The sequence below is a fragment of the Myotis yumanensis genome, unplaced genomic scaffold, assembly GCF_028538775.1.
Source record: "Myotis yumanensis isolate MYYU_CA2020_CCGP unplaced genomic scaffold, mMyoYum1.0.hap1 SCAF_17, whole genome shotgun sequence".
NCBI lineage: Eukaryota > Metazoa > Chordata > Mammalia > Chiroptera > Vespertilionidae > Myotis > Myotis yumanensis.
The window spans coordinates 32,462,795-32,487,655 of NW_027223768.1; the positions used below are offsets into that span (position 1 = coordinate 32,462,795).

General features: G+C 43.2%; 1 protein-coding gene across 1 annotated transcript in view; it reads right to left on the reverse strand.

Moving 5' to 3' along the window:
* Positions 1–1,299: 1,299 nt before the first annotated feature.
* The window catches only part of LOC138996171 (membrane cofactor protein-like), a 45,952-nt gene continuing 22,390 nt past the window's right edge, over positions 1,300–24,861 (reverse strand). Inside the window, exons 6-7 of the mRNA XM_070397124.1 lie at positions 2,313–2,504; positions 1,300–1,406 (exon numbers count right to left, since the gene is read on the reverse strand). Of these exons, the coding sequence (XP_070253225.1) occupies positions 1,300–1,406; positions 2,313–2,504 (299 nt within the window). The remainder of the gene's footprint in view (positions 1,407–2,312; positions 2,505–24,861) is intronic.

Below are 24,861 nucleotides of genomic sequence, written 5' to 3' on the forward strand. Positions count from 1 at the left end.
CCTACCTTTCCATGATAGGCACTCGGATACCATTGCCAGGCAGGCTTAGGGACTGCACCTGTGCATAAATTTCGTGCACCAGGCCTCTAGTAATAATGATAAACATTAGTGCACCAAATAACACACCTTCAAAATACATGAAGCAAAAGCTGACAAAACTATAGAGAGAAATACACATTTCTCAGCAACAGGCGTTTCTCCAGTAATAGTTGGAGACTTCAATATCCCACTCACAATAATGGATAGTACAACAGACTGAAGGTAAGTAAGGAAATAGAGGACTTCAACAACACAATCAACTAGATCTCACAGACATGGAGCACCATAGAACAGAATATACATTTGCTTCAAATGCACATGGGACATCTTCCACGATAGACCATATGATGAGCCACAAATTAATATTAACCAATCAATAGGTTTTAATAAGATAGATATGATACAAAGTATTTTCTCTGACCACAATGGGATAAAGTTGTGAAACAAAACCTTCGCAGCCAGATTTTCTGAAGGAACAGGTTTATTGACTAGCCATACGGTCACCAGCAAAAAGAACCAGGTCTGGGGCATGCAGTCTAAACCACCAGCAGCAGGGAGGTGAAGGCAAGCATTTCCGCCATCCTGGTTTAATGGGGTTCTTTTACAGCTTTGAGCAGAAAGATGTAAGTTGTTTTGAAGGAATTCACATTGGCTATAGATAAGGGGGCAGAAGAAGGGTAAGTGGGGCTAGTTCTGGGATAGGTGCATAGATGGGAGGAAGAAGTGTTTGCTGCTTTTGGACAGTTTGCTGGACAGTCTGAAAAGTTCCTGTGGAAGCAGGATGCAGTGAAATCTGGTGTTCAGCTAGCCCTTATTGAAAAACAGCTACACTACTACCTCTTATATTAGCACGAATCTAAAGTACCTCCGGAAGTTCATTCAAAGTTTCAACACACATTTCATTAGTTTCTGCCTTTGGCTTTGGTTAACTGATGAACTCCCTGTCTCTCTTTCCCACCCTCCTGCCTGTTGTAATTTAATTTAGGACCATGTCACCCTGATTACTACATTTTTAATGACTATGAAGGCTAATTGTTACTAATCATATGATATAATTTTGCTTTCCTTCAAGTTAAATTTCTTTCTATTCATTGCACATCTTTTCAGTCTCCATAAAAAACCCAAGGGTTGATTGGCTGTAGGTACAACTTGTTCCACAGAAAGCAAGATGAAATCAACATTATGGAAAAGCTTAAGAAGAGAACCAAACCAAAAATGGAACCAGCAATGTTTACCTTATTCCTCCAAGGAGCAACTTACTTACCCCTCATTACAAACAAACTCAACTTGTGAACCAAGCTTGAAAGGTCCATTATTGTGGATTAGTTCGCCATTTTCGAGATCTTTTAGCTGTGGACAATGCGCCTCTAAACGTAAAATTTCAAATGTGTTGTTTTATACCAATGTCAAAATAGATTTGAATAAAAATAAAAATTTTATATTGTGTTATTAAACTGATGGAAATACTTTATTATTTATTGTTATTGCATTTCTTAGGGTGACATTGGTTAATAAGGTTATATAGGTTTCAAGTGTATACACCTATGACACATGACCTGTATATTTCTTTTGGGTGTGTGCCCACCACCCAAAGTCAAGTCATCTTCCACATATACTTGGTCCCCTTTACTCATAACTACCCCTGCAACCAATCACCCTTTCCTTTGGTAACTCCCAAACTGTTTCTGTGTGTATGAGTTCCAGTTTTATGTACATCTGGACCTTAACTTATTTTCACTGACTTATTTCACTTAACATAATAATCCCAGGCTCCATCCATGTTGTCACTAATGGCCAAACTTAACCTATTGTACGCCATAAGTGTCTGTAGACGCAAGTTGCGGACCTTCCCCCCATGCCACATGCGTCTATATAAAAACAATGTTTTCTTTATGTGGTAGCCTTGACCAACTTTAAAATCATTTTTTCATGAGAATTTTCAGCTAAAAATATTGAAGAACACCCGAATTGTAATATATTTATTTTTATTATATTCATTGCAAATTGATTTTTTAAATTAAATTCAAAATATTGTGGCATGTGGGGATGGTTTTCATTCTGGATGCTTGGTAGTTAACTGGTTAAGAGTCACATTTACCCAGAGAATGAATGGCCAAATTAAAAATTTCCTGGAGATCTTCAAAGCCTGAAAAAATATCTTGCTACCTAAAATCTACCTATCTTGAGAAAACCATCATGGTAATATTAGAATATGCAGTCTAAAATGTATGAAAATCTTTAGAGCAATAAAAATAAAAATTTTGTGAACTTACCTGTACAAGCTTCCTGGAGACGAGGTGAATATGTGCCATCAGGCTCACAAACAGTCAAGATGATTATCGTAGGATCAATTTGCTTGTATCCTGGGATACACTCATATTCCACTGCCAACCGGTTAATAACAGGGGGTATATGAAGAATCTTGGTTTTCATAGTTTTGAATTTTGGTGGCTCACCACAGTCACCTGGGCATGAGAGAATAAGAACATGAAAGTAAATATTTTCTTTTCCACCAGCCACGGATTATGGCCTGGCAGCAGGCAGGTTATACGGAATAAATGGAAGGCCCTTGGTGAGATTTTAAGTGATTGTGCCAGGCTTTTACCAGATTATGAACTGTGCTTGCTTTAAATAACATCCTATTAGCTTTTATTTCTTTGAGATTAACCTGAATATTCTTTCAACAGTAAATTGAAGAGAGAGCACCAATATTTTTGGTTTAAAAATTTATTTATAGATATGTGCCCTTCACATTTTTTTCTGAGTTTATTCCACACTCACCTCCCCCAAGAAGACTTCTATTGTATATAGCTCTCCATCAGAGTACTATTCCACAGTTCGAAATAGAAGAAGAGCACCAAACCAAAAATGGAACTAAAAACATTTACCTTATTTCTCTAAGGAGCAACTTAGCCCTCATTATGAACATGGTGGGAATGTGAACCAATCAGAGTTCTGTTAACGTGGGCTACTTTGACACTTAGGGGTTCTGCTGGCTGTAGACATGGCTTTTCTAAAAGACTAGTGACCTGGTGCATGAAATTCATGCACATTAAAAGGGAATTGATTAGAGGAAATATTTTAATATTGCTATTTGCCCTTTCTCCATAATGGAAGTGTCAGAGATGAAAGAAAATTAGTAAAATGTATATGAAAAATCTTCCTGATGTCAGAGTCTGGTGTGCACCATGGGAACCAGAGTCAAGTCCCCACCCATCCACATGCACCTCTAAATTGCACAAGACCCAGACCCAGCAGTCCCAACCCCATTGGGCTAGATACATATCCAGCTGGTCCTACCCTGCAAGCCCTGCTGAGCAGGGGGTGTGGCCTCAGGTCCCCAGGCCTGGCGCCAGGGCAGGGGATATGGCCTGAGGTCTCCCATCAAGCCCCTTATGGCGGGGTGCACAGCCTCAGGTCCCCTGGCCTGGCGCCATGGTGGGGGTGTGGCCTCAGGTCCCCCAGCCCAGCATAGGGGCAGGGGGAGCAGCCTGAGGTCCCCTGTAAAGCCCCACTGGGCAGGAGTCATGGCCTGAGGTCCCCTGTCAAGGCCAGCCGGGCGGGGGGTTGCAGCCTCAGGTCCCCCAGCCCAGCTCTTGGGCAGGGGGAACAGTATGAGGTCCCCCGTCAAGCCATGCTGGGCATGAGGCTTGGCCTGAGGTCCCTTGTCAAGCCCTCCTGGGTGGGGGGTGATACCTTAGGTCTCACAGCCTGGTGCCGGGGTGTGGGGCATGACCTCAGGTCCACTGGCTTGGTAATGGGGCAGGGGGCATGGCTTGAGGTACCCTTCCCTGGCCCAGCACCATGCAGCTTCAGGTCCATGCTGATTGCTCATTAAGGCTCATTATGGCAACATGGCCTCCGCTGTGGGTGCAGTCAGCTTGTTACAAAGTGATGGTCAATTTGCATATTTTCTCTTTATTAGATAGGATGATGGTGCCTTGTCACTTCAGGTTCAGTTTCCTCTCAGGAGGCACGTTCCTAGAGGTCAGGGATGATATGCCTTCTTTTCCTACTACACTCTGTGCCCCCTGTGTGCACAAGAAATGCCATGGTAAGTGCTGACTCTTAAATAAGCATCATGGATTTCATAGATCAAAATACTGGTGGGCTAACCTATTTTAAAACATAAGACTTCATGTCATATGTTCCATATCAGTGAACTGAGCATTTTATAAGTGAATAGATGTCAACTAAATATCAAAATTTATAACTTTAACATTACTTTAAATATAATTTATTCTTCCTTCATTAATCAATGGATCATGCTTGACCGCAGAAGTTCTCTGAGGTAGCTGTTTAAGCTGTGTTACTATATTGCTATGCCGTTAGAATTTTTCATTTCTGGATTTCTTGGTAGATTTTTTTCTTCCTAGGAGAGTATCATTTCTACTTTAGCCATTCCCCTTCCTTTTAATTATCTGTGGGCTTGAAAATCTAACAGATCTGATAGAATTAGCATGTGAAATAATGTGGTGGAGACACAGCAAGTAAAGTCCTGAAGGGCTAAAAGCATGCAGAGGTCCCTCCTATAAGATTAAGAATCTAAGAAAGGAGCTGCATCTATGCTGATCCCTGAGAAACCTTTGTGTTTTCTTATGCCTTGGATTGGTCTCATGTCAGATTGATGTTAATCTTTAAAATATAGATATTTGTACTTCTATCAAATAACAAAATATATGTGACTCTTTTTAAGTTAAATGTATGGGGTAACATTGGTTAATAGTATTTGTAAAATTTAGGTTTCACAACCTAAAATTTATCATAGGACATCTGTATACTGAGCTGTGAAGTGTAGTCTCCTTCCCTCACCTCCCTTTATCCTCTTCCCCACCACCCCTTCCTTCTGGTAACCACCATTGGTGAGTTGTTCTGTTTCCTTGCTCTTTTCATTTGTTGCTTTTTGGTTTATATTCCACATGAGTGAAACCACGGCTTTTGTCCTTTTCTGGCTGACTTCCTCAGCAGAATCCTCTCAAGTTGCAAATGGCAATATTTTAATCATTTTATAGCTGAGTAGTATTCCATAGTATACTACAGGCCCGATGCACGAAATTCATGCAAGGGTAGGCCTTCCATCCCCTGTCTGCTGGCACCTGAGATTCCTTCCAGGCACTGGCATCCAGTACCTGGGCTTCCCTCTGGCTGCTGGCAGCCGGCCACCTCCCTTGGGCTGGCACTGCCTGTGTCCGCTGCCACCCTCCCTTTCCCCTTGATTACCCTGATGTCCGGTGGCCTGGGACTCCCTTTGTGGGTTGATTGTGGGGCAATGGCATGCCCCACCCCTGGCCAATTGCATTGCACCACCTTGACTGGCCGGGCGCCAGTGCATGTCATAGCGTGGTTGTCTGATGGTCGATCTGCTGTTCAGCAGTTCGGTCGATTTGCATATTATCCTTTAATTATTATAGACCAGAGGCCCAATGCACATAATCATGTAAGAGGCTTGGCCCTCGCAGCCCTGGATGCCATGGCCCTTGCAGCCTTGGCTTTGTCCAGAAGGTTGTCCATTCAATCATTCTGCTGTTCAGTCTAATTAGCATATTTGCTCTTTGTTATATAGGATATGTACCACTTCTTCTTTATCCAATCACCCATTGAAGAACACTTAGGTTGTTTCCATGTCTTAGCTATTGTGAATAATGCTGCAATGAACATCGCCTCTCATATATCTTGATAAGTGTTTTCAAATTTTTGGGGTAGATACCCTGAAGAAGAATTGCTGGTCCATATGTAAGCTCTATTCTTAAATTTTAATGAACTTCCATACTGTTTCTATAATGGCCACACCAATTTACATTCCCACCAGCAGTGTATGAGGATTCCCTTTTCTCTATATTCTCTTCAACAGTTGTTATTTCATGTCTTATTGATAATAGACATTCTAACTGTTATGAGGTGGTACCTCATTGGGTGTTGATTTGCATTTCCCTTATAACTACTGATGTAGAGCATCTTTTTAGCCATCTGTATGTCTTCCTCGGATAATTATCTATTCAGGTCCTCTGCCCATTTTCTAATCAGATTTTGTTGCTGTTGTTGAACTGTATGAATTCCTTATGAATTTTGGAAATTAGCCCCTTATCAGAGGTATCTTTTACAAATATTTCTTCATTTTATGTTGTTTTGGTTAATCATTACTTGAGAATACTTTTTCCATTGATTTTTAGAATGAGAGGAAGGGATGGAGCCAGGGAAGAAAAAGGGAGAGAAAAACATGAATCTGAGAGAGACACAATTGGTTATCTCCTGCATGTTCTACGACCAGGGCTGGGGATCCAATCTGCAACCCAAATACATGCCCTTGACCAGGAATCAAACCAATGACAATTCAGCGTGTGGGCTCTTGGATGGCGGTGGCAGTAAAGTCGCTTTTTCTGCATCTATACAAATAACCATATGATTTTCACCATAGGTTTTACTGATGTGATGAATCACATGCATTGTTTTGCAGATGTTGAATCATCCTTGCATCCCTGATATAAACCCCACTTGATCATGGTATGTTATCTTTTTAGTGTATGTTGACTTTCATTTGCTGAAATTTTGTTGAGAATTTTGGTATCTATGTTCATCAGGGATATTGGCCTCTAATTCTCTTTTTGGTAGTGCCTCTGTCAGGTTTTGGTTATCAGGCTAAAGCTGGCCTCATAGCATAAGTTTGGAAGTGTTCCTGTCTTTTCAATGTTTAGAAATAGTTTCAGAAGAATAGGTACTAATTATTTAAATATTTGGCCAAATTCACCTTTGAGGCTGTCTGCCCTAGTGCTTCAGTTTCTTGTTACTTTTTTGTTTTTTATTTTTTTTTTTATTTTATGCTTCAATATAGTTGCTAGAATTAGTTTATGCAAATTCTTAGTTTCTTCCTGGTTTAGTCATGGAAGCATGTATGTTTCTAAAAATTCATCAATTTTTCTAGATTATCCTATTTGTAGGCATATTATTGTTCATAGTATTCTTTAGTGATCCTTTCTATTTCTGTGTTGTCTACCACAATGTCTCCTCTTTCAATTCTGATTTTATTTTGTGTCCTCTCTCTTTTCACACATTGTATGCAGGAAACGTATTTATACGTTTTGTCCTTCTTTTCAAAATATTTCCAATAAATCGGAATTTTTACATATTTTATTACTTTTATTTCAATTTCCAGTGAGTTTTCCAGTTTTTGTCTGTTTAAAATTTAAGAAAAATAATTCAGTATACATTTTATAGTAAATCACAAAAAGTTTCATTGAAAAAAATATGTAAAACTAAAGTTATCGTAATTTTAGCAAAAATGGCCCGCGCCACCTGTTAGCGCCCGATAAAAACTACCCGCAAAGAATGTGTTCACATTATGATTCTTGGTAAAGATCTGTCAGTCATTTATCCTTTCAAAGGACCACCTCTTAGTTTCACTGATCTTTTCTGTTTTACTATTTTCTGTTTCATTCATTTTCACTCTGATCTTTATTATTTCCTTCCATATACTTACTTAAGATTTTGTTTGCTCTTCTCAATCTAGTTCCTTTAGACATAAATGACATTGTTTATTTGGGATCATTCCTGCTTCCTGATGAAGGCTTGTATAGCTGTAAACTTTTCTCTTATAACTGCTTTTGCTATATCTCATAAATTTTGTAAGGTTTTGTTTTTCATCTTCATTTCTGTCAAGGCAGTGTTTGTTTTCCTGTTTGATTTAAATTTTCACTGGGCTGCTGACCCCAATGAATATTATACTTCACTTTTCTGGAATTCACTAGTTATAAAACAGTGGTGGTACCATGGCAAAAACAAGGGGCATTTGCAAACACCAGTGTGACAAGCCACAAAGGATCTCTGCATTCTAATAGATCTAGGACAGAAACGGTAGTTTGGGTAGAGGGACAATAAGTCAGGGGATTTGAGCTGGAGTGTGTGGGTCTCTCTCAGATATTTTGTTCAGAGGAGGTGTCTGAGGGGATATCATCACACCTCAGTTTGAAGGACAAGGAGCCAATTATGCTGCAAGAGAAAGGAGGAGCCTGGGGACAGCAAGTGCAGAAGCCCCAAAGTGGCAAAGTGTGGCCTCTAAGCAGAAAAGCCTTCCCTCCCAACAGTCAGTTGTTAAATGCTCTCAGAGAAGCATGCTCCTTCCTCCAGGGCACCTGACTGGGGTTATCACACTAGCATTGTGGTCTGGTTACTGTCCGCCAGTCCCAGTACATTTCAGCAAATCTTTATTGATTGCTACTGTGCGCCTGGCACTGGGGATCTGACAGTGAGCAAAATACGGTCACTGTCTATGTTCATGTATGTTTGTGTGGAAGCAAAGAGTGAAATAAGGATCATGAAAATAGAAATGGCTTGTTATTGGTCACCAGTGTGTCCCCAGAATCAGCACAGGGCCTGGCACATACAAGGAAAATCTTTATTGAATGCATTCTCCTAAGGAGAGAATATAGCATACAATCTCTATATAATAGCATCCTAAAAATCACTTGGGTATAGAAACACACATGCATATAACGACAGTTGGAAATACACCATAATATCCAATGGTTGCCCTTTCATCACATACATTTTATACAGTGAGCATATATATCCTATCTAATAATAGACAAACATGGTAATTAACCATACCTCCGACAAGCTTCCCATTGGCTAATCAGGGCGATATGCAAATTAACTGCAAATTAAACCAAGATGGCGGTTAACTGCCAACAAAGATGGCAGTTAATTTGCATTCATAGGCGCAAGCAATCATGGGAGGCGAAAGGGATCAGAAACCCAGGCGGCAGGCAAGAGCTGGGGGACGGGCAAAGGTGGCCCTGCCAGTGGCCTTTGCCCGCCTCCCAGCAGGTGATTGCCATTGGAAAGCCTGGTGGCAGGCGAGGCAAGAACCCCAGGCCAGGGTTGCTGGCTGCCTGTGGCTGGTGATCGCATTGTGGATCGAAGGGAGAGAGAGCCCGGGCGCAGGCTGGCCTGCTTTCCCATGATCGCCATGGTGATCGGAGGGAGAGAGAGCCTGGGCGCAGGCCAGCCGGCAATCCCAGACCCCCTGGGGGCCAGGGGGGCCGGCTGGCCTGCTTCCCCGTGATCGCCATGGACCCCCCAGCACCTCAGCACCTGAGATGCAAAGGTCAGGGATGAAATGACTTTTCCCAACCACATCTGCAAATATCCTGGGGAAGGCATCACTGAAGAGTTCACAACAACTGTCTTACTTGCAAGGAAGAAAACAGTTGGCAACGGAAACAATCCCTTACATCAAAGTTAAGGTCCCTCTGAGTAAAAAAGAATATTTCCAAAGTAAAGGAGGGAGCAGGCAAAAATAATAGGTTCTCATGACTTCCACTGAAGTTTGAGCATATGACAGAGTTAAAATGAACAGACAAATTAAAGCAGACAGTGGGCCAAACCGGTTTGGCTCAATGGATAGAGCGTCGGCCTGTGGACTGAAGGGTCACAGGTTCGATTCCGGTCAAGGGCATGTACCTTGGTTGCAGGCACATCCCCAGTAGGAGGTGTGCAGGAGGCAGCTGGTCGATGTTTCTCTCTCATCGATGTTTCTGACTCTCTATCCCTCTCCCTTCCTCTCTGTAAAATATCAATAAAATATATTTTAAAACAATAAAAAATATAAGACAGTGGACATTCAAATGACCCGAATCAACTGTCACTGTTTGTCCCAACAGCAGCAATGCTTATGTGATAATATAGTTTAACAAACATACAAAACAAGTCACATGATAAGAGAGGTTCGGCTTTAAAGTAAATTGAATATGTTCTTTAAAAATTCTCATGTACTCCCCTCTGACTATAATTCTTAATTTTCCAATCAGAAAATTACCCCAGGTGATCCAGTAACATGTAGAACTCCAGTAACCTAACTTATTTAAAAACAAACAAACATCCCAACCATTTTTAAAATATTTAAATTGATATTTTGGGGTTAAAATTATAGAAGATATTTAGATCCAAATATATTTTCTGAATAGAAAATATTTCAGTTTTTGATTTTAAAAAAAATAAACATAACAAAATATATGTGACACATTTTCCCAAGGAACTCTGAATTAGTACCTTTCCCTCTAACTTTCTTCAAATTAAGAGAATCTATGGAGTTCCCTATACTGCACAATTTTAATGAAAGAAAATAAGAATTTCTAAGAGCATCAAATACATGTTTTCTTATTTACAAACATATATACTCTTCTCTCTCTCTCTCTCTCAAATATATTCTTACTGATTCAGAAAGGAAGGGAGAGGGAGAGAGATAGAAACATCAATGATGAGAGAGAATCATTGATCCTGCTGCCTCCTACACGCCCTGTACTGGGGATCAAGCCCACAACCTGGGCATGTGGCCTCACCTGGAATCAAACTGTGACTTCCTGGTTCATAGGTCGATGCTAAACCACTGAGTCACACTGGCCGGGCTCAATTCTTATTTATAAATTCATTCCAAGGACATATACAGCTTGAAAAGCTTTGGAAGCAGTTTCAAAAAAACTAGCTTTTAAGTAACAAGAAAACAGTTATAGAAGAAAGTTTAAATTAAAAGAAAAAAATTGTTTTAATTTATTTGAGAGTGGGAACATCCTCCATGAAAATGTGTACCCTGACTGTGGATGGCTGGGTGGCCTATCACACTTTAGGAATTCAAATGCTTTTTACAATGAAAAGAAAGAGAGTTTCATCTCATTTCTCTCCCAGGGTAGATGTCTGTCAACAGAAGGTGGACATCAATAAAAGGAGGCGCTTGTACAATCAATCCAGAAAGTCAGCAATCTATGAATAATCCAGAACCAAGTATTTATCTTCTCTGCCACACACCCTCCCTCCCAGCCAGTGAGCAAGATAATTACTCTCAAGTCAAGCTAAGTGCCCCCCAGTCACAGTGGTCCAATGCTGACATACAAAGCGTACAAATAATTCTCACTCTGGCATAAAAGTGACAACTTTCTTGGAAGAAAAGCAGATACTGTAAATTTCTCAAAGTCTTCCTGAAACATTTTTTGAAGTAATTTTCACTTCTTTAGAAAAAATGCATACATGGCAACCATCTGTAATAAAAGGCCCATTCTATAAAATTTTACCTGGTCCTACTCATATCTGCAATCATAACCATATTTACAGACAAATATAGCTACACTAATAAAAGAGAAACATGCAAATTGGTGTCACTCCGCTACCCTTCCCATTGGCTAATCAGGGCGATATGCAAATTAACTGCCAGCCAAGATGGCGGCTGGCAGTAAGGCAGCTTGAAGCGAACATGAGGCTTGCTTGCTTCAGTGATGGAGGACTCCAGCGTTCTCCGCCTGCCGCTGCCGGCCTCTGAGCTTGCAGTTTGAAACATTGTTACAAATATAGAAGCTAAACAAAACCCCAGAAACCTGCTTTCAGCTAGCTGGGCTTCAGCCAGCAGGACCGCAACATTGTTTCAATTATAGAACCCAAACAAATCAGATACCTGCTTTTAGCAACCGAGGCCTAAGAGCTGGAGCCAAGTCTCAGTTCTAAAGCTGGCCCAGAATAAAAAAAAAAAAGAAAAAAAGGAGCGGTTGGGAGCTTCAGTCACCCGCCAGCCTGAAAACAGCCCTCAGCCCCTCACCCAGGCTGGCCAGGCACCCCAGTGGGGACCCCCACCCTGATCCAGGACACCCTTCAGGGCAAACCAGCCAGCCCCACCCGTGCACCAGGCCTCTATCCTATATAGTAAAAGGGTAATATGCCCCCCGGCACTGGGATCAGCAGAGCTGTGAGGCCTCCCGGCACCGGGATCAGCGTGACAGGGGGCAGCACCCAAACCCCCTGATCGCCCTGCAGCTCTGTGTGTGACAGGGGGCGGGGCCACAAACTCCCTATCCGCCCTGCTCTGTTCATGACAGGGGAAGGCGCCCCAACCCCCTGATCAGCCCTGCTCTGTGCCTAATAGGGGGGAGCTCCCCAAACCCCTGATCGCCCTGCGGCTCTGTGACAGGGTGTGGCGCCCCAACCCCCCCCCCCCCCCCCCCCACGGACCCTGCTCTGTGTGTGACGGGGTAGAGCCATAACCTCCCCATCGGCCCTGCTCTGAGTGTGACAGTGGCGGCGCCCCAAACCCCTGATCGGCCCTGCTCTGTGGGTGATAGAGGGCAGCGCCCAAACCCCAATCAGCATGCGGCTCTGTGTGTGACAGGGGGTGGTGCCTCAACTCCCCTATCGGCCCTACTCTGTGCGTGACAGGGGGGAGCTCCTCAACCCTCTGATCGGCCCTGCTCTGTGCGTGACAGGGGGGAACTCCCCAACCCCCTGATTGGCCCTGCTCTGTGCGTGACAGGGTACGGAACCCCAAACCCCCTGATGGGCCCCGCTCTGTGAGTGACAGGGTACGGAACCCCAAACCCCCTGATGGGCCCTGCTCTGTGCGTGACAGGGTACGGAACCCCAAACCCCCTGATGGGCCCTGCTCTGTGCGTGACAGGGGGCAGCGCCCCAACCCCCGATTGGCCCTGCTCTGTGAGTGACAGGGGGTGGCGCCGCAACCTCCCCATCGACCCTGCCTTGAGTGTGACAGGGGGCGGTGCCCCAACCCCCCAATCGGCCCTACCCTGAGCGTGACTGAGGGTGGCATCGCAACCTCCCGATCCGCCCTGCTCTGTGCATGACAGGGGGCGGCGCCCCAACTCCCCAATCGGCCCTGCTCTGAGCCTGACCAGGGGCTGCACCTAGGGATTGGGCCTGCCCTCAACCACCTGGGAGCAGGCCTAAGCCAGCAGGTCGTTATCTCCCGAGGGGCCCCAGACTGCGAGGGGGCACAAGGCCTGGCTGAGGGACCCCTCCCTCCCCCCCGAGTGCACAAATTTTTGTGCACCGGGCCTCTAGTCTATACTAATAAAAGAGTAATATGCTAATTAGAATGGGAGACTTTCCAGGAGACCTTCCAGATGTTCTTCTGGACAAAGCCATGGTGGCGGGCTGAGGTAGAGGCGGTTAGAGGCCAAGAGGGGAGGGCAGTGTGATTAGGCTGGTGGGGGGCGGGCTGGTGGGGGTAAGCAGACCAGCAGGGGGGCCAGTTGGGGACAAGCAGGCCATCAGTGGGGGTAGGTTGGAGGTGATCAGGACAGCGGGGGGGGGGGGGGGTTAGTTTGGAGTGAGCAGGCCAGCAGGAGGACAGTTGGGGATGAGCAGGCCAGTGAGAGGGGAGGTATGGGTAAGCAGGCCAGCAGGGGGGGAAGTTTGGGGTGATCAGGCTGGCGGGGGGGGGGGGCATTTGGAGGCAAGCAGGCCAGTAGCAGGGGGGAGGGGCAGTTGGGGGAGAGCAGGCTGGCAGGCAGAGTGGTTAGAGGCAATCAGGCAGGCAGGCAGGCAGGTGAGCGATTAGGAGCCAGGAGTCTCGGATTGTGAGAGGGATGTCCGACTGCTGGTTCAGACCCAATCCCTGTAAACTGGCAGTAGGATATCCTTTGAGGGGTCCCAAATTGGAGAGGGTGCAGGCCAGGCTGAGGAACACACCCTCGCCCGTGCACGAATTTCGTGCCTCGGGCCACTAGTATGTATGTGTGTGTGTATATATATACACACATTTGGTCAAACATGAATCAAAGGTAGTAAATGGCCTTCAGCTTCAGTTTATCAGCTATAGGGGGAAAGCTATTGATGTTACCTATTGCTCATTTCTTGTGAGTGATTTCTCACTAGGATTGGGTACTAGGTTGCTTCTAATCTCCCCTCAAATGGGACCCAAGCTGATAAAAAAAGAAAAAGACTGCACACATGACATCTGGGAATAGCATAGGGTATTATCTATACTGGATGGGATTAGGACTGTGTCTCCAGGTTTAAAACAAGCAACAGCCTGGAGAGCAATACCAATATGGTTTGGGGGCAACAAGCAGCCTGTTACCTTTTTGTACAAAAAGCACTGTGTGTCCTTCCCAATCCTTCTAGATCCCAGGCCCGGGAGCTCGCTCTCAGTTAAGGGCTCCCTGGGTAACACACACTCCCCAATCCCCATACAAAGCAAGCAGTGAGCTTCCTTGCCCCACACCCTGCACCCCTGACCTGGACCCTTCTGTAAAGCATACGCCTGGAAACACCCGGCCTGGGCTCCCCCAGCCCAACCCAGTGGGGCGCAGCACCCCACTCACCAAGGCTTCACTGAGCCCAGGGGACACAGGGCAAAGCCTCCTCAGGGGCCCAGAACTGGCCCAAACAACACCCCCACACACTGGGCACTGAGGAGCAGGCCCCCACCTTCAGCACCTGCTCAGGGCTTCCCATCTCCTTTTGTCCGCCATTTCCGACTCCCCCCCGCCCCCCCCCTTTGCCCTCATCCACTCAGCCCCGCCCCACTCCTGGCCTTCCCCACATTATTGTCCATGTCCATGGGTTATGCATATATGCATACATGTTCTTTGGTTAATCTCTGACATCTTGATTAGCTCAGTCCTCAAACACCTGCAGGCTTTTGCTAGGGACACAGCTTGGCCCCCAGCAAACACTGACTGCACCCAGGGCTCTGCAAGGCTCTGTGCCTACCACCTAACAACCCTCCCCGCGGGCCCTCTGAGTCCCCCCTCACTTCTGGGTCCCCCACAGCACAACCTGGAGGATCTGTGGCTAAGGCTTCTACCCTGAACTCTCATCACCTGGGTCCACAAGCCCTGAGCCTCCTCCCCCACACACCAAGCAAAGTTCCCTTCGCCCTCTGCTCCTGTAGACCAGCTCCCCTACCCGCTCTAGTTTCCCTCCAGAGCTGACACCCTTTCCCTTCCCTACCTGAGCATGTGGGTAGCAGGAGCTCTAGGGCCAGCACTAGGATCCCAAGGTTGCCCCAAGAAAGGGGACTCTCCAGGCGGCGGGAAGATGCCCTGCGCGGCTCATATGAGGCCCTCATGTTCCCAGACATCAGCGGAGAAACCCCAGGGACAGTGAGTATTTGCCTCTTTGAGTGCAGGTACCAGACGCAACAATCCCCAGACTCATAAAGTGTCCAGGGCTTTATGTCGAGTGGGCGTGGCCCTGACCGTGAAGTCAGGGAAGGGCGGGGCCAATGGCGGCCTGCAAGGCGGGGCCTAGGCTCCAGGGCTGTGCTTCAACCCTAGAGAGGGCAGTATCCTGTGTGGAACCTCCAACCTGGTAATTCTTGACTTGGGGTGTTGGGCCAGGCCTCACTGAGGAGCTGGCATACAGTTTCAGGGGGTACTGGGAACACTAGTGTGTCCATAATTTGGGGAGCTTAGAAGGTATTTTTAAACACCAGAAAAGTTGTATTTTAGGTTTATTCTAATGTAACAGCTTCATTCTACTTTCTGATCAGATTCAGCGAAGGAGCAAGTGATGCTTAGCTGCAACCCTTACAGGTTCTGCCTTAACTCTTCCGGCAATGGGACCTGGGCATTGCTTTTTGCTGTTTCTTAAAACTCATCCCAGTGATTCTAAAGTGTAGCCTGGGTTGAGGACCACTCGCCTGTGGCTTTGCTTCTAAAAGGCATTGGTGGCCCCTTTCCTGTGGCTGCGGTAACAAATCACAGCAGATTGGGCGAATCAGTGTCTTCGGGTCACTATAAAAAATACCACAGACTGGGTAACCGGTGAGCCTCAGTTCCTCACAGTTCTGGAGGCTGGGAGGCCCAAGATGGAGGCCCTGGCAGTGTTGGCATCTAGTGAGAGCCAGCTTTGTGGTTCACGGACAGGGCCTTGTAGCTGTAAGTTCACATGGCAGAGGGCTGAGGGACTTTCTTGGGATTCTGTTATAGGGACACGAATCCCATTCATGAAGCCTGAGCCCCCATGACCTACTAACTTCCCAGTGGCCCCTAGAGATTAGGATTTAACACAAGAATGTTGGAGGAACAAAAATATTCACACAGTGTCTCAAGACAACACACATTTATTTTTTTTTCTGGAGGTCATAAGTCTGAAATCAATTTCACTCAGTGGAAAGCAAGGTATTGGCAGGGACTGGGAGAGAATCAGTCCCCTTGCCTCTTCCAGCTTCTGGAGCTGCATTCTTTGTTTTTTGGCTCCTGCCTCCATCCTCCATCCAGCAGCATTTTGCTTGAGTGGTACATGGTCTTGTGCTGTCGTCACTTCTCCCTCTGCCTTCCTCTTGGAAGGAGATTATGATTACATTTAGGGCCCACCTGGATAATCTGGGGTATTTTCTGCACCCAAGGTCTCATCTTTAAAGACCCTTTGCCATGCAGGTCCCAGGTGTTAGTCCCCTGGTATCTGTGAGGCCATGATACAGGAGCCTACCACAAACTGCAGAATGTGGGACTCACAGGAATGCAAACACAGGGCCCCACCTGAGACCCATTTGAATCAGAATCTGCACTTTATCAAGATCAACTTGTGATTCATCTACACACTAAAATGTGAGAAGCATAGTACTATGGCATCTTATGCAAATATTCTCTCATAATGGAGTCCCATGTCAAATGCAAATGAAGGAGTATTTTTCTAGGAGCCTTTCAGGTGGTAGATGACCAATGACCAATCATTTCCCCAAACACCATAAATAAGTGCTCATCTAAATATCAGTAGATTACATCCAGCAGGTGTGTCTCATTGGTTGAGTATCGACCTATGAACCAGAAAGTCACTGTTGGATTCCAGGTGTTCATTCCCAGCAGATCAGTGATTCTCTGTCATCCATGATGTTTCTATCTCTCTCTCCCCTCTCCCATTCTTCTGAAATCAATAAAAACATATACAAAAAATAAAAATAAACATCAGTAGATTACAGAATTGAAGCCACATGCCCTAACCTAAATCCCAGGATAAGCAGAGCTGTTGCTTGTTTCTGATATTCACTACAAGGCTTTCCACTGCAACACACAATAATTCAATTTTTTAAGCTACATAAAATAATTAAACCACAATTGGCTCCTCCTGCTAACATGGGTGTTACTCCTCCTGTGCAGGTTTTCTTGATCTAGAATTCAGAAACCAGGGTGGGTAACATCCTCAATGTGACCTGTATTCATGGCTATTTGTTCACCTTCTGCTGGTATGTAAATGAGAGAGAGGGAAAAATATATTACAGACAACAGACCCCAGTATTCATAAGGGACAGTTTAGCCTTTTACAATGTTAACTAGAGGTCTGGTACAGGGGAGGGTCCCCTCAGCCCAGCCTGCACCCTCTCCAATCTGGGACCCTTTGGGGGATATCTGACTGCCAGTTTAGGATGGAGCCTAAACTGGCAGTTGGACATCCCTCTCACCATCTGGGACCACTGGCTCCTAACTGCTCACCTGCCTGACTGCCTGATTGCCCTTAACTGCCCCCACCCCGCCCTTGCTGGCCCAGTCAACCCCAACTGCCCTCCCTGCCAACCTAGTTGCCCCCAACTACCCCCCTTTCACCAGCCTGGTTGCTTTTAATTGCCTCCACCCGCCAGCCTGGTTGCCCCTCTCTGCCCTCCTCTGCTGGTCTGGTCACTTTTCACTACCATCACTGCCAGCCTGGTTGCCCCAAACTGCGCACCATGCGGGCCTGGTTGCCCCATGCAGCCTGTTGCTCAGTTGTTTGGTCGACCCTCACTGCCCTCCCCACCGGCCTGTTTGCCCCCAACTGTCTCCCCGCCACCCCAGCGCCGGACTGGTGGCCCCACGCAACCTGCTGCTCAGTCGTTTGGTCATCCCTCACTAACCCCCCTGCTGGCCTAGTCTCCCCACAGAGCCTGTTCAGTTGTCTGTTCAGTTTCAGTGGTCGCTTAGTCTTTTATTATTATAGATTTCACAAAAGGAAACCAGAAAAGACTTGTTAATACCACATTCAAAGTGACATTATAAAGTAATGAAAGTAATGACAAACCTCTGAATAAAGACAATTTTAAAGGCTAAGGAAGAGATTGTCAAATGCTCTAACCATCCATACGAGGGCAGCAGTACTATGATATACAAAAAGGACAGCTTTGCCTGGCTGGTGTGTCTCAGCAGTTGAGAGTCCACCCAGGAACCAAGAAGTCACTGCTTTCTTTTTTTTTTTTAATATATTTTATTGATTTTTTGCAGAGAGGGATAGGGATAGAGAGTTAGAAACATCCATCAGCTGCCTCTTGCACACCTCCTACTGGGGATGAGCCCACAACCAAGGTACATGCCCTTGACCGGAATTGATCCAGGGGCCTTTCAGTCCGCAGGCCGACGCTCTATCCACTGAGCCAACCGGTTGGGGCAAGAAGTCACTGCATTGATTCCAGGTCAGGGCACATTCAGGGATGGAGGGCTCAATGCCCAATAGAGAGTGTGCAGGAGGCAGCCAATGGTGATGTTCCTCTCTTACCAATGTTTCCATCTCCCTATCCCTCTCCTTTCTTCTCTGTGAAAAAATCAATAAAAAACGTTTTTGTGTTTTGTTTTTTTGTAAAGGACAGCTTCATATCAGTGTAACCTTTCATGGATGAGACTGGAAATGATGAAAACAATGTAGGTTAGAACAAAAATGGGTACACTCATTCAATTTTGCAGGATTTCAGGGTGTCAGCACACCCGGTTAATCCTGCTCTAGAGTACACATATGCAAATTCTTAAAACATGTAGTATTCTGAGTACAATACTAGCTGTCAGACATTACTAAATTTTAAAATACCAAAGTTACCTATTTTCTTTAAACCTACAATCTACTTTCACAGTGCAAATAAAAATTCCTCCTCTCCCAGGTCTTTCTAGCATTTGTGCAGAAGATTTGTATTGTTAATCACCTTGAATGTTCTCTCAGTAACTCTAATGCCAATATAAAATTATAAAAAGTAACCGCCAAATAAAATTTGATAAAACGCTTTATTTATCATCAAGGTAATTTTTTTTGGGTGTTGGTGTTAGAAAGATTGTTTCTTGTATTCTTAAACCACAGATAACCTTGTTTGGTTAGGCAGGCAATAAGTCCTTGATTCAAGTCTTAGGCATTTCTGATTTCTATCATAGGCTGATTTAATAAAAACTCAAATTTCTTAAGGAAATATAAGCGTTTACTTTCTGTCTTTATAAGTTTCCATGTAGAAATGGACTGTGGATTGAGAGTCAGTAATGGAGAGGTTTTCAACCTTAGCTGCATATTAGAAGCACTTGGGGAGCTTTAAAAACATCCCTCTGCCCAGGGCACAGAGCAGATCCATTATGTTGGGAATTCTGGGTGGAAGCTCTGCCAGTGATTGCAGCCATGGCTGAGTCCCACAGAGCCTGATCTCAGAGCTCCAGCAACCTGATTTAATGCCAAGAGTAAGGGTTTTTGCATAAATAAGAAAACATCTTAACAATTACCCAAATCAAACTTTATAATTTCCTTGTTGGACTTGGGATTGTAAGTACTTAGCCATACCCACGCATTAAACTCATGTGGAAGGATGTCTCCTAGCAGACAGTGTCTACAGATACTCAGATGTGGTTGCCTCAAGCTGGGTGATAGGACACCTGGGCAGAAATCGGGCAAAGCTTCACCCAGTGGGCATGAGGCGCTGGCCCTGGAAGATGCCCAGGTTCTGACAGGACCACAGGCCTCTCAGGCACCAGTGAAGCAGGAATGCAGCACAGGGCAGATGGTACAGCTTGACTAACATTATGTTACTTAGAGAAATGCAGCAGAAAGTGGAGCCTTGGGAAGAAAATTTGGGATTTAATTGTAGAAAGTCTTCAAGCATCATGCTGAGGAACTTGGACTTCTGCTGTAGGTGTCACTGAACACCTGTGAGCAGGAGAGGCACGTGATGGGCTGGGAGTGGAGAAGCCCGGATGTACATCAGGCTCTGAGATGTGAGGAGCAGGAGTCATGACTGTGAGAGTGGACAGGTTAGAGAGGGTGGGACTCCATTAGAAACGTACTCTGATTTGAAATCAAGCACCCTGGAAATGAACACATTGCCACAAGCAAACTTCATCCACCCTGCATTGTATTTACTGGATTTGAAGACCACATTTTCCAGAAAATAAACTATACATGGGGTTCCCATTTCTTCCAGTTTAAGAAACTTGTAATTGAAATAAACTTCCATCCCTGTCATTAAACAACCTTTTCCACCATGAACTGGGTTCCCTATGTATTTCAGTAATTGAGAAAGTATTTGACAAGAGAACATAAATGATAGTCATACTTATATCAATCTCACATGTAAACATATTCAAATATGAAAATAATCTGAAATAGAAACCATCTTAAAAGTCAATTTATCTCAGCAACTTTAGGTTTAACCATTGAGCTTTACTACAAAGCTAGTAAATTAAGAGAACATAAGAGGAGAGTGGAGCAATGTTGCTTTTAATCCCCCTGTTTAACATCCATAAATAACAGCTCTAAATAAAAAGAAATCAAACTGGGGATCTGAATAAGACACCTACATAACTTCTTACAACTATTTATGCTATAAAGACACATGAAAGCTTTCATCCTACAGATTACAGTGAATAGAACTGTCAAAGTCTCCACAGTGAACTATGGTAAGTTTAGTCCTGGCTGCCACTCCACTGTAGGAATAGGGTAAACCTAGGGTAGGGGAGTCACTATAAAGATCCATGATTTTCTGTAGAACTTAAATCTCAAACCCCACAGGAATTTTTCTTACGGTCATAAAAGCTAAAATAACTCTGCACAAGATTAGGCTTGGTACAACAATATTAAAAGGAGGTGAAAATATTTTAGCAGGAAATGCAATTCTGACAGCACACTCACACAAGCACAGTTTAGAACAAGGCAGCACGCAATACAGAGAGCAAGCCAAAGCTGCACAAGTACATCAAGATGAGAAGCAGCCACAGGTTCATGAAAGATGTTTAATTTTCTCTCCCTGATGTGAGGCCATTTATACACAGATGTCAACCACTGCAATGCCAGCAACTACAAGAAACCAGAAAAGAAATGACATGTAAGTCTAAAGAGTAACGCCAAGGTCCAAAATCCAGCAGAATTTAATGTTGGTTACATTTCAGTGGGCAAAAATAATATTCCATTTAAGCCCATATTCATTCATATTCTCTCTGGACTCTTCATTGTGTAAATGCAGCTCCCTGGTTTTACTTAGGGTCTGCAGTAAGTCAGGCAAGAGTCCTCGCTTAATTTAGAATATTACTCAAAGCATATTTGGGATATTACAATTTGCTACTACATGGACATGTAGAATACAAAAGAACATACAATACCAACACAGGGTAGAATCATATAAAAGGTCAGAAAAAACAAATAAAAGGTCTGGTAATTCTAGATTGGTTTACTTAATTTCAACCTATAAACACATTAGGAACTAAAATAGTCACTTGTTCACATTAATATTTTGATATTAGTGGCATCAAAATTTGGGACACTTACATATAGTAAGGACAACCACAGCAATGTGACCTGCATCTGCGAAAAAATAAAGCCAATTTGAAGGTATTGAGCACACGTGGGTCTCCACATAGTTGACATACTTTAATTTTGATCGGATCATCTATAAACTACAGCAAAAAAAAGCTTATCATTCTAGTTTAGTGTGACTGCTAGTGCAGCCAGTTCATTTTGATTCCAGAGCCTTCTCATACCATTCCAGGCTTAGGGTCCAATTTCTGAAACTCTTAATAGGGACCTCACTTGTCATTGTTTTGTGCTGTAATAACTCCACCAGGTTATAAAATTTGGAATTATTATAAGTTAGGAAAAATTATTACAGAAATTAGAACTTACTACATTAGAGGAAAATCATCTTAAGAATGTATTTTCCCGTTCTAGTTGGCTTAGTTCAGTACTCAGCCCACCATTCTTATGATTTTGTTAGAAAATTCATTTACATTGTTCCCCAAAAGTGAGTCTGTGGAATAAGCCGTGAATGAAGTTCTATTAATTCATTACTTAAACCCACTTTGCAGGCTACACATCATCTTAAAAATCCTTCCTCATCCACCTCCACCCCCAAGTTAAGACACAATCTTAATTAACAAGAACACTATAAGAATACAAATGAAGCACCGGGGCACATGGATAAATTATGCATGGAAACTTGAACATCCATTTTTGACTGTCCAGAGAGCAGTAAGTAATACTACAAGGGCTTAAATCTTAGAAATGCTGTTCAGTAGTACCTCTGCTTCTACACTGCCATTATTTTTCTTAAATTCTTCTAGGTCAAAGCAAAGAATGTCTTGTTTACATCTGCTCTTTTTATTTATTTTAAAAAATCAAGTGTTTAGTGAATTTCAATGGATTGGGATTTACTGGCACAATGACCCGTTGACAACAGTGTTTCATAGGGAAAGCTTAAGGGGCATAAAGTGCATTGTATAAAAAGACTAACCTTATTGAATTAGTCTAATGTAAAGAAAAGTAATACATATTTTTCCTCATTTATTCAACAAAAATCGTAATATTTTATGTAACTGCCTCAACCATACTTTATCCTTTCTTTTAACATATATTGTGTGAACTACATGAGCCTAAATAAAGTGTGATACACCAGCCAGCTGTGTAAAAACCTAACCCAATTTACAGTACGTTAAACGCTTGTGTATCCAAAGTATGAATAGAAAGAAAATTTATTTACAAATTGCCATTACAAAATAGCACTATCACATGGAAAGCAAGTTAGGTTTTATATATTTCAACCTACAAATAAACACAGCGATTGAGAAAGTTCCCTCACCCTATTATTTGAACTTGAGGACCCTCTTAAAAACCGTATTATCTGCATGTGTCTACACATACTACTGCTTCCATTTGTCATGGTATCTGCCCATAAAACTAAATAAAAATGTCAATTATCACATGACCTGTTGTTTCTTCTCTAACTGCAGATAACTGAAATATGATATTTCCGTGGAGAACTCTATGCTCTCAGAATGGAGGGTTATTTATAACCAAAATAGTACCAAAGTCATCACCTCTATTTCTTGATTCGCCATTGGGTGTGTACTTTACTAAAAGAAAAAAAGAAATAAATTTTAAAAAGAAGTAAAAAAATAGTAAAGCTTACAGACGCCTAAAATCATAGGTTTGGATAAGTTTGTCTTTTCACAAAATCTCTTAGCATTTACTTTGCTGATATAAATAATGTTAATGTCTCTCATTTAAAGTATAACTTATAGCCCTAGCTGGTTTGGCTCAGTGCATAGAGTGTCGGCCTGCAGACTGAAGAGTCCCGGGTTTGATTCTGGTCAAGGGCACATGCCCAGGTTGCAGGCTCAATCCCCAGTACGGAGCATGCAGGGGGCAGCCAAACAATGCTTCTCTCTCATCAATGATGTTTCAAAATCCTCCCTCTCCCTTCCTATCTGAAATCAATAAAAATATATGATTTTTAAAATTATAAATTTATAGTCATCAACATTCTTCTTCCTCTGCAGTACCATTTCTTGTGACAATATTCTGTGGTATTAATTGCAAATTTATCAGTAGTGTATCGTCAATATTAGCCTATGAATTCAATGTGATTCTACCTACAATTAAATGATACAGGAGAGCTTAATAAATGATTTAGAGGTTATTCTGTAATGCTGAGAAATTTCAATATAATGGGGCCCATTTAGGAAATACTCATAGGTAACAGCATGGTGAAAGACTACAAGTTTTCTCCATAAGATCAGGAACAAGTCAGGATGAGCATTTTTTGACATTTCTATTTAACATAATATCAAAGGTTATAATCCGAACAATTCAGCTAGAAAAAAAAGCATCCAACTTGGGAAGGAAGAAATAAAATCACCACTGTCCTAGACGACATGTTTATGTAAGTAGAAAACTCTAGAGATTGCATACATACACATGCACACACTCACCTGTTGCATTTGTATATACTAACAATGAGCGAACCAAAGAGGAAATGAAGAAAACAATGCTATTTAGAATAGCATCAAAAAAGAGTAAAATACTGCCCTGACAGGTGGCTCAGTTGGAGTGTAGAGTCATACACCAAAAGGACAGGGCTCATTCCTGGTCAAGGCACATAATGTAGGTCTTAGGTTTGATCCTACCAGAGGCAGTCAATACATATTTATTTCTCTCTCACTCTCTCTGTTTCTCTATCCCTTTCTGTCTATCTCCAACCTCTTCCCATCTCTTTCAAATCAATTAGCATATCCTTGGCTGAAGATAAAAAAGAAATAAAACACTTAAAAAGAAACTTAACCAAAGAGGTGATAGACTCTTACACTGGAAACTACAAAACACTGCTGAAAGAAAAAGATGACATAAATAAATGAAAAGACATCCTGTGTTCATGCATTAGAATACACGATATGGTTAAGATGTTGATATTACACAAAGCAACCTACAGATTACATGCAATCCCTATCACCATCTTGAATATGCATTTTGCAAAAATAGAAAAATCCAACATATAATTCAGATGGAACCTCAAGGGACTAGGAATCGCCAGGATAATCTTGAAATGGAAAAGTTGAGAGAACTCCCATTTTCTGAGTTTAAAACTTACTCAAAAGCTACAATAATCAAAACACAGTGCTACAGGCATAAATACAGACAGACCAATGCCATAGAATACAGAGCCCACAAATAAACCAGTGCATATATGGTCAAATGATTACATGGAAGGGTGCTAAGGACATTTACTGGGGAAGGACAATCTTTTAAACAAATGCTTCTTTGAAAACTGAATATCTACATACAAAAGAATGAAGTTGAATCCTTATCTTACATCATATACAAAAATGAACTCTAAGTGGACCAAAGAGCTAAAACTATAAAATTCATAGAAAAAAACACAGAAGTCAAGTTTCATGATGTTGGATATGACTATGATTTTTTGGGTGTGTCACCAAGAGCAAGGACAAGAACAACAACAAAAATAGATAAATGATGGACTTCAGAAAAATTAAAAACTTTTCTCAATGGTCATTATAAATAGAGTGAAAAGGCAACTCATAGACTAGGTGGAATCATCTGTAA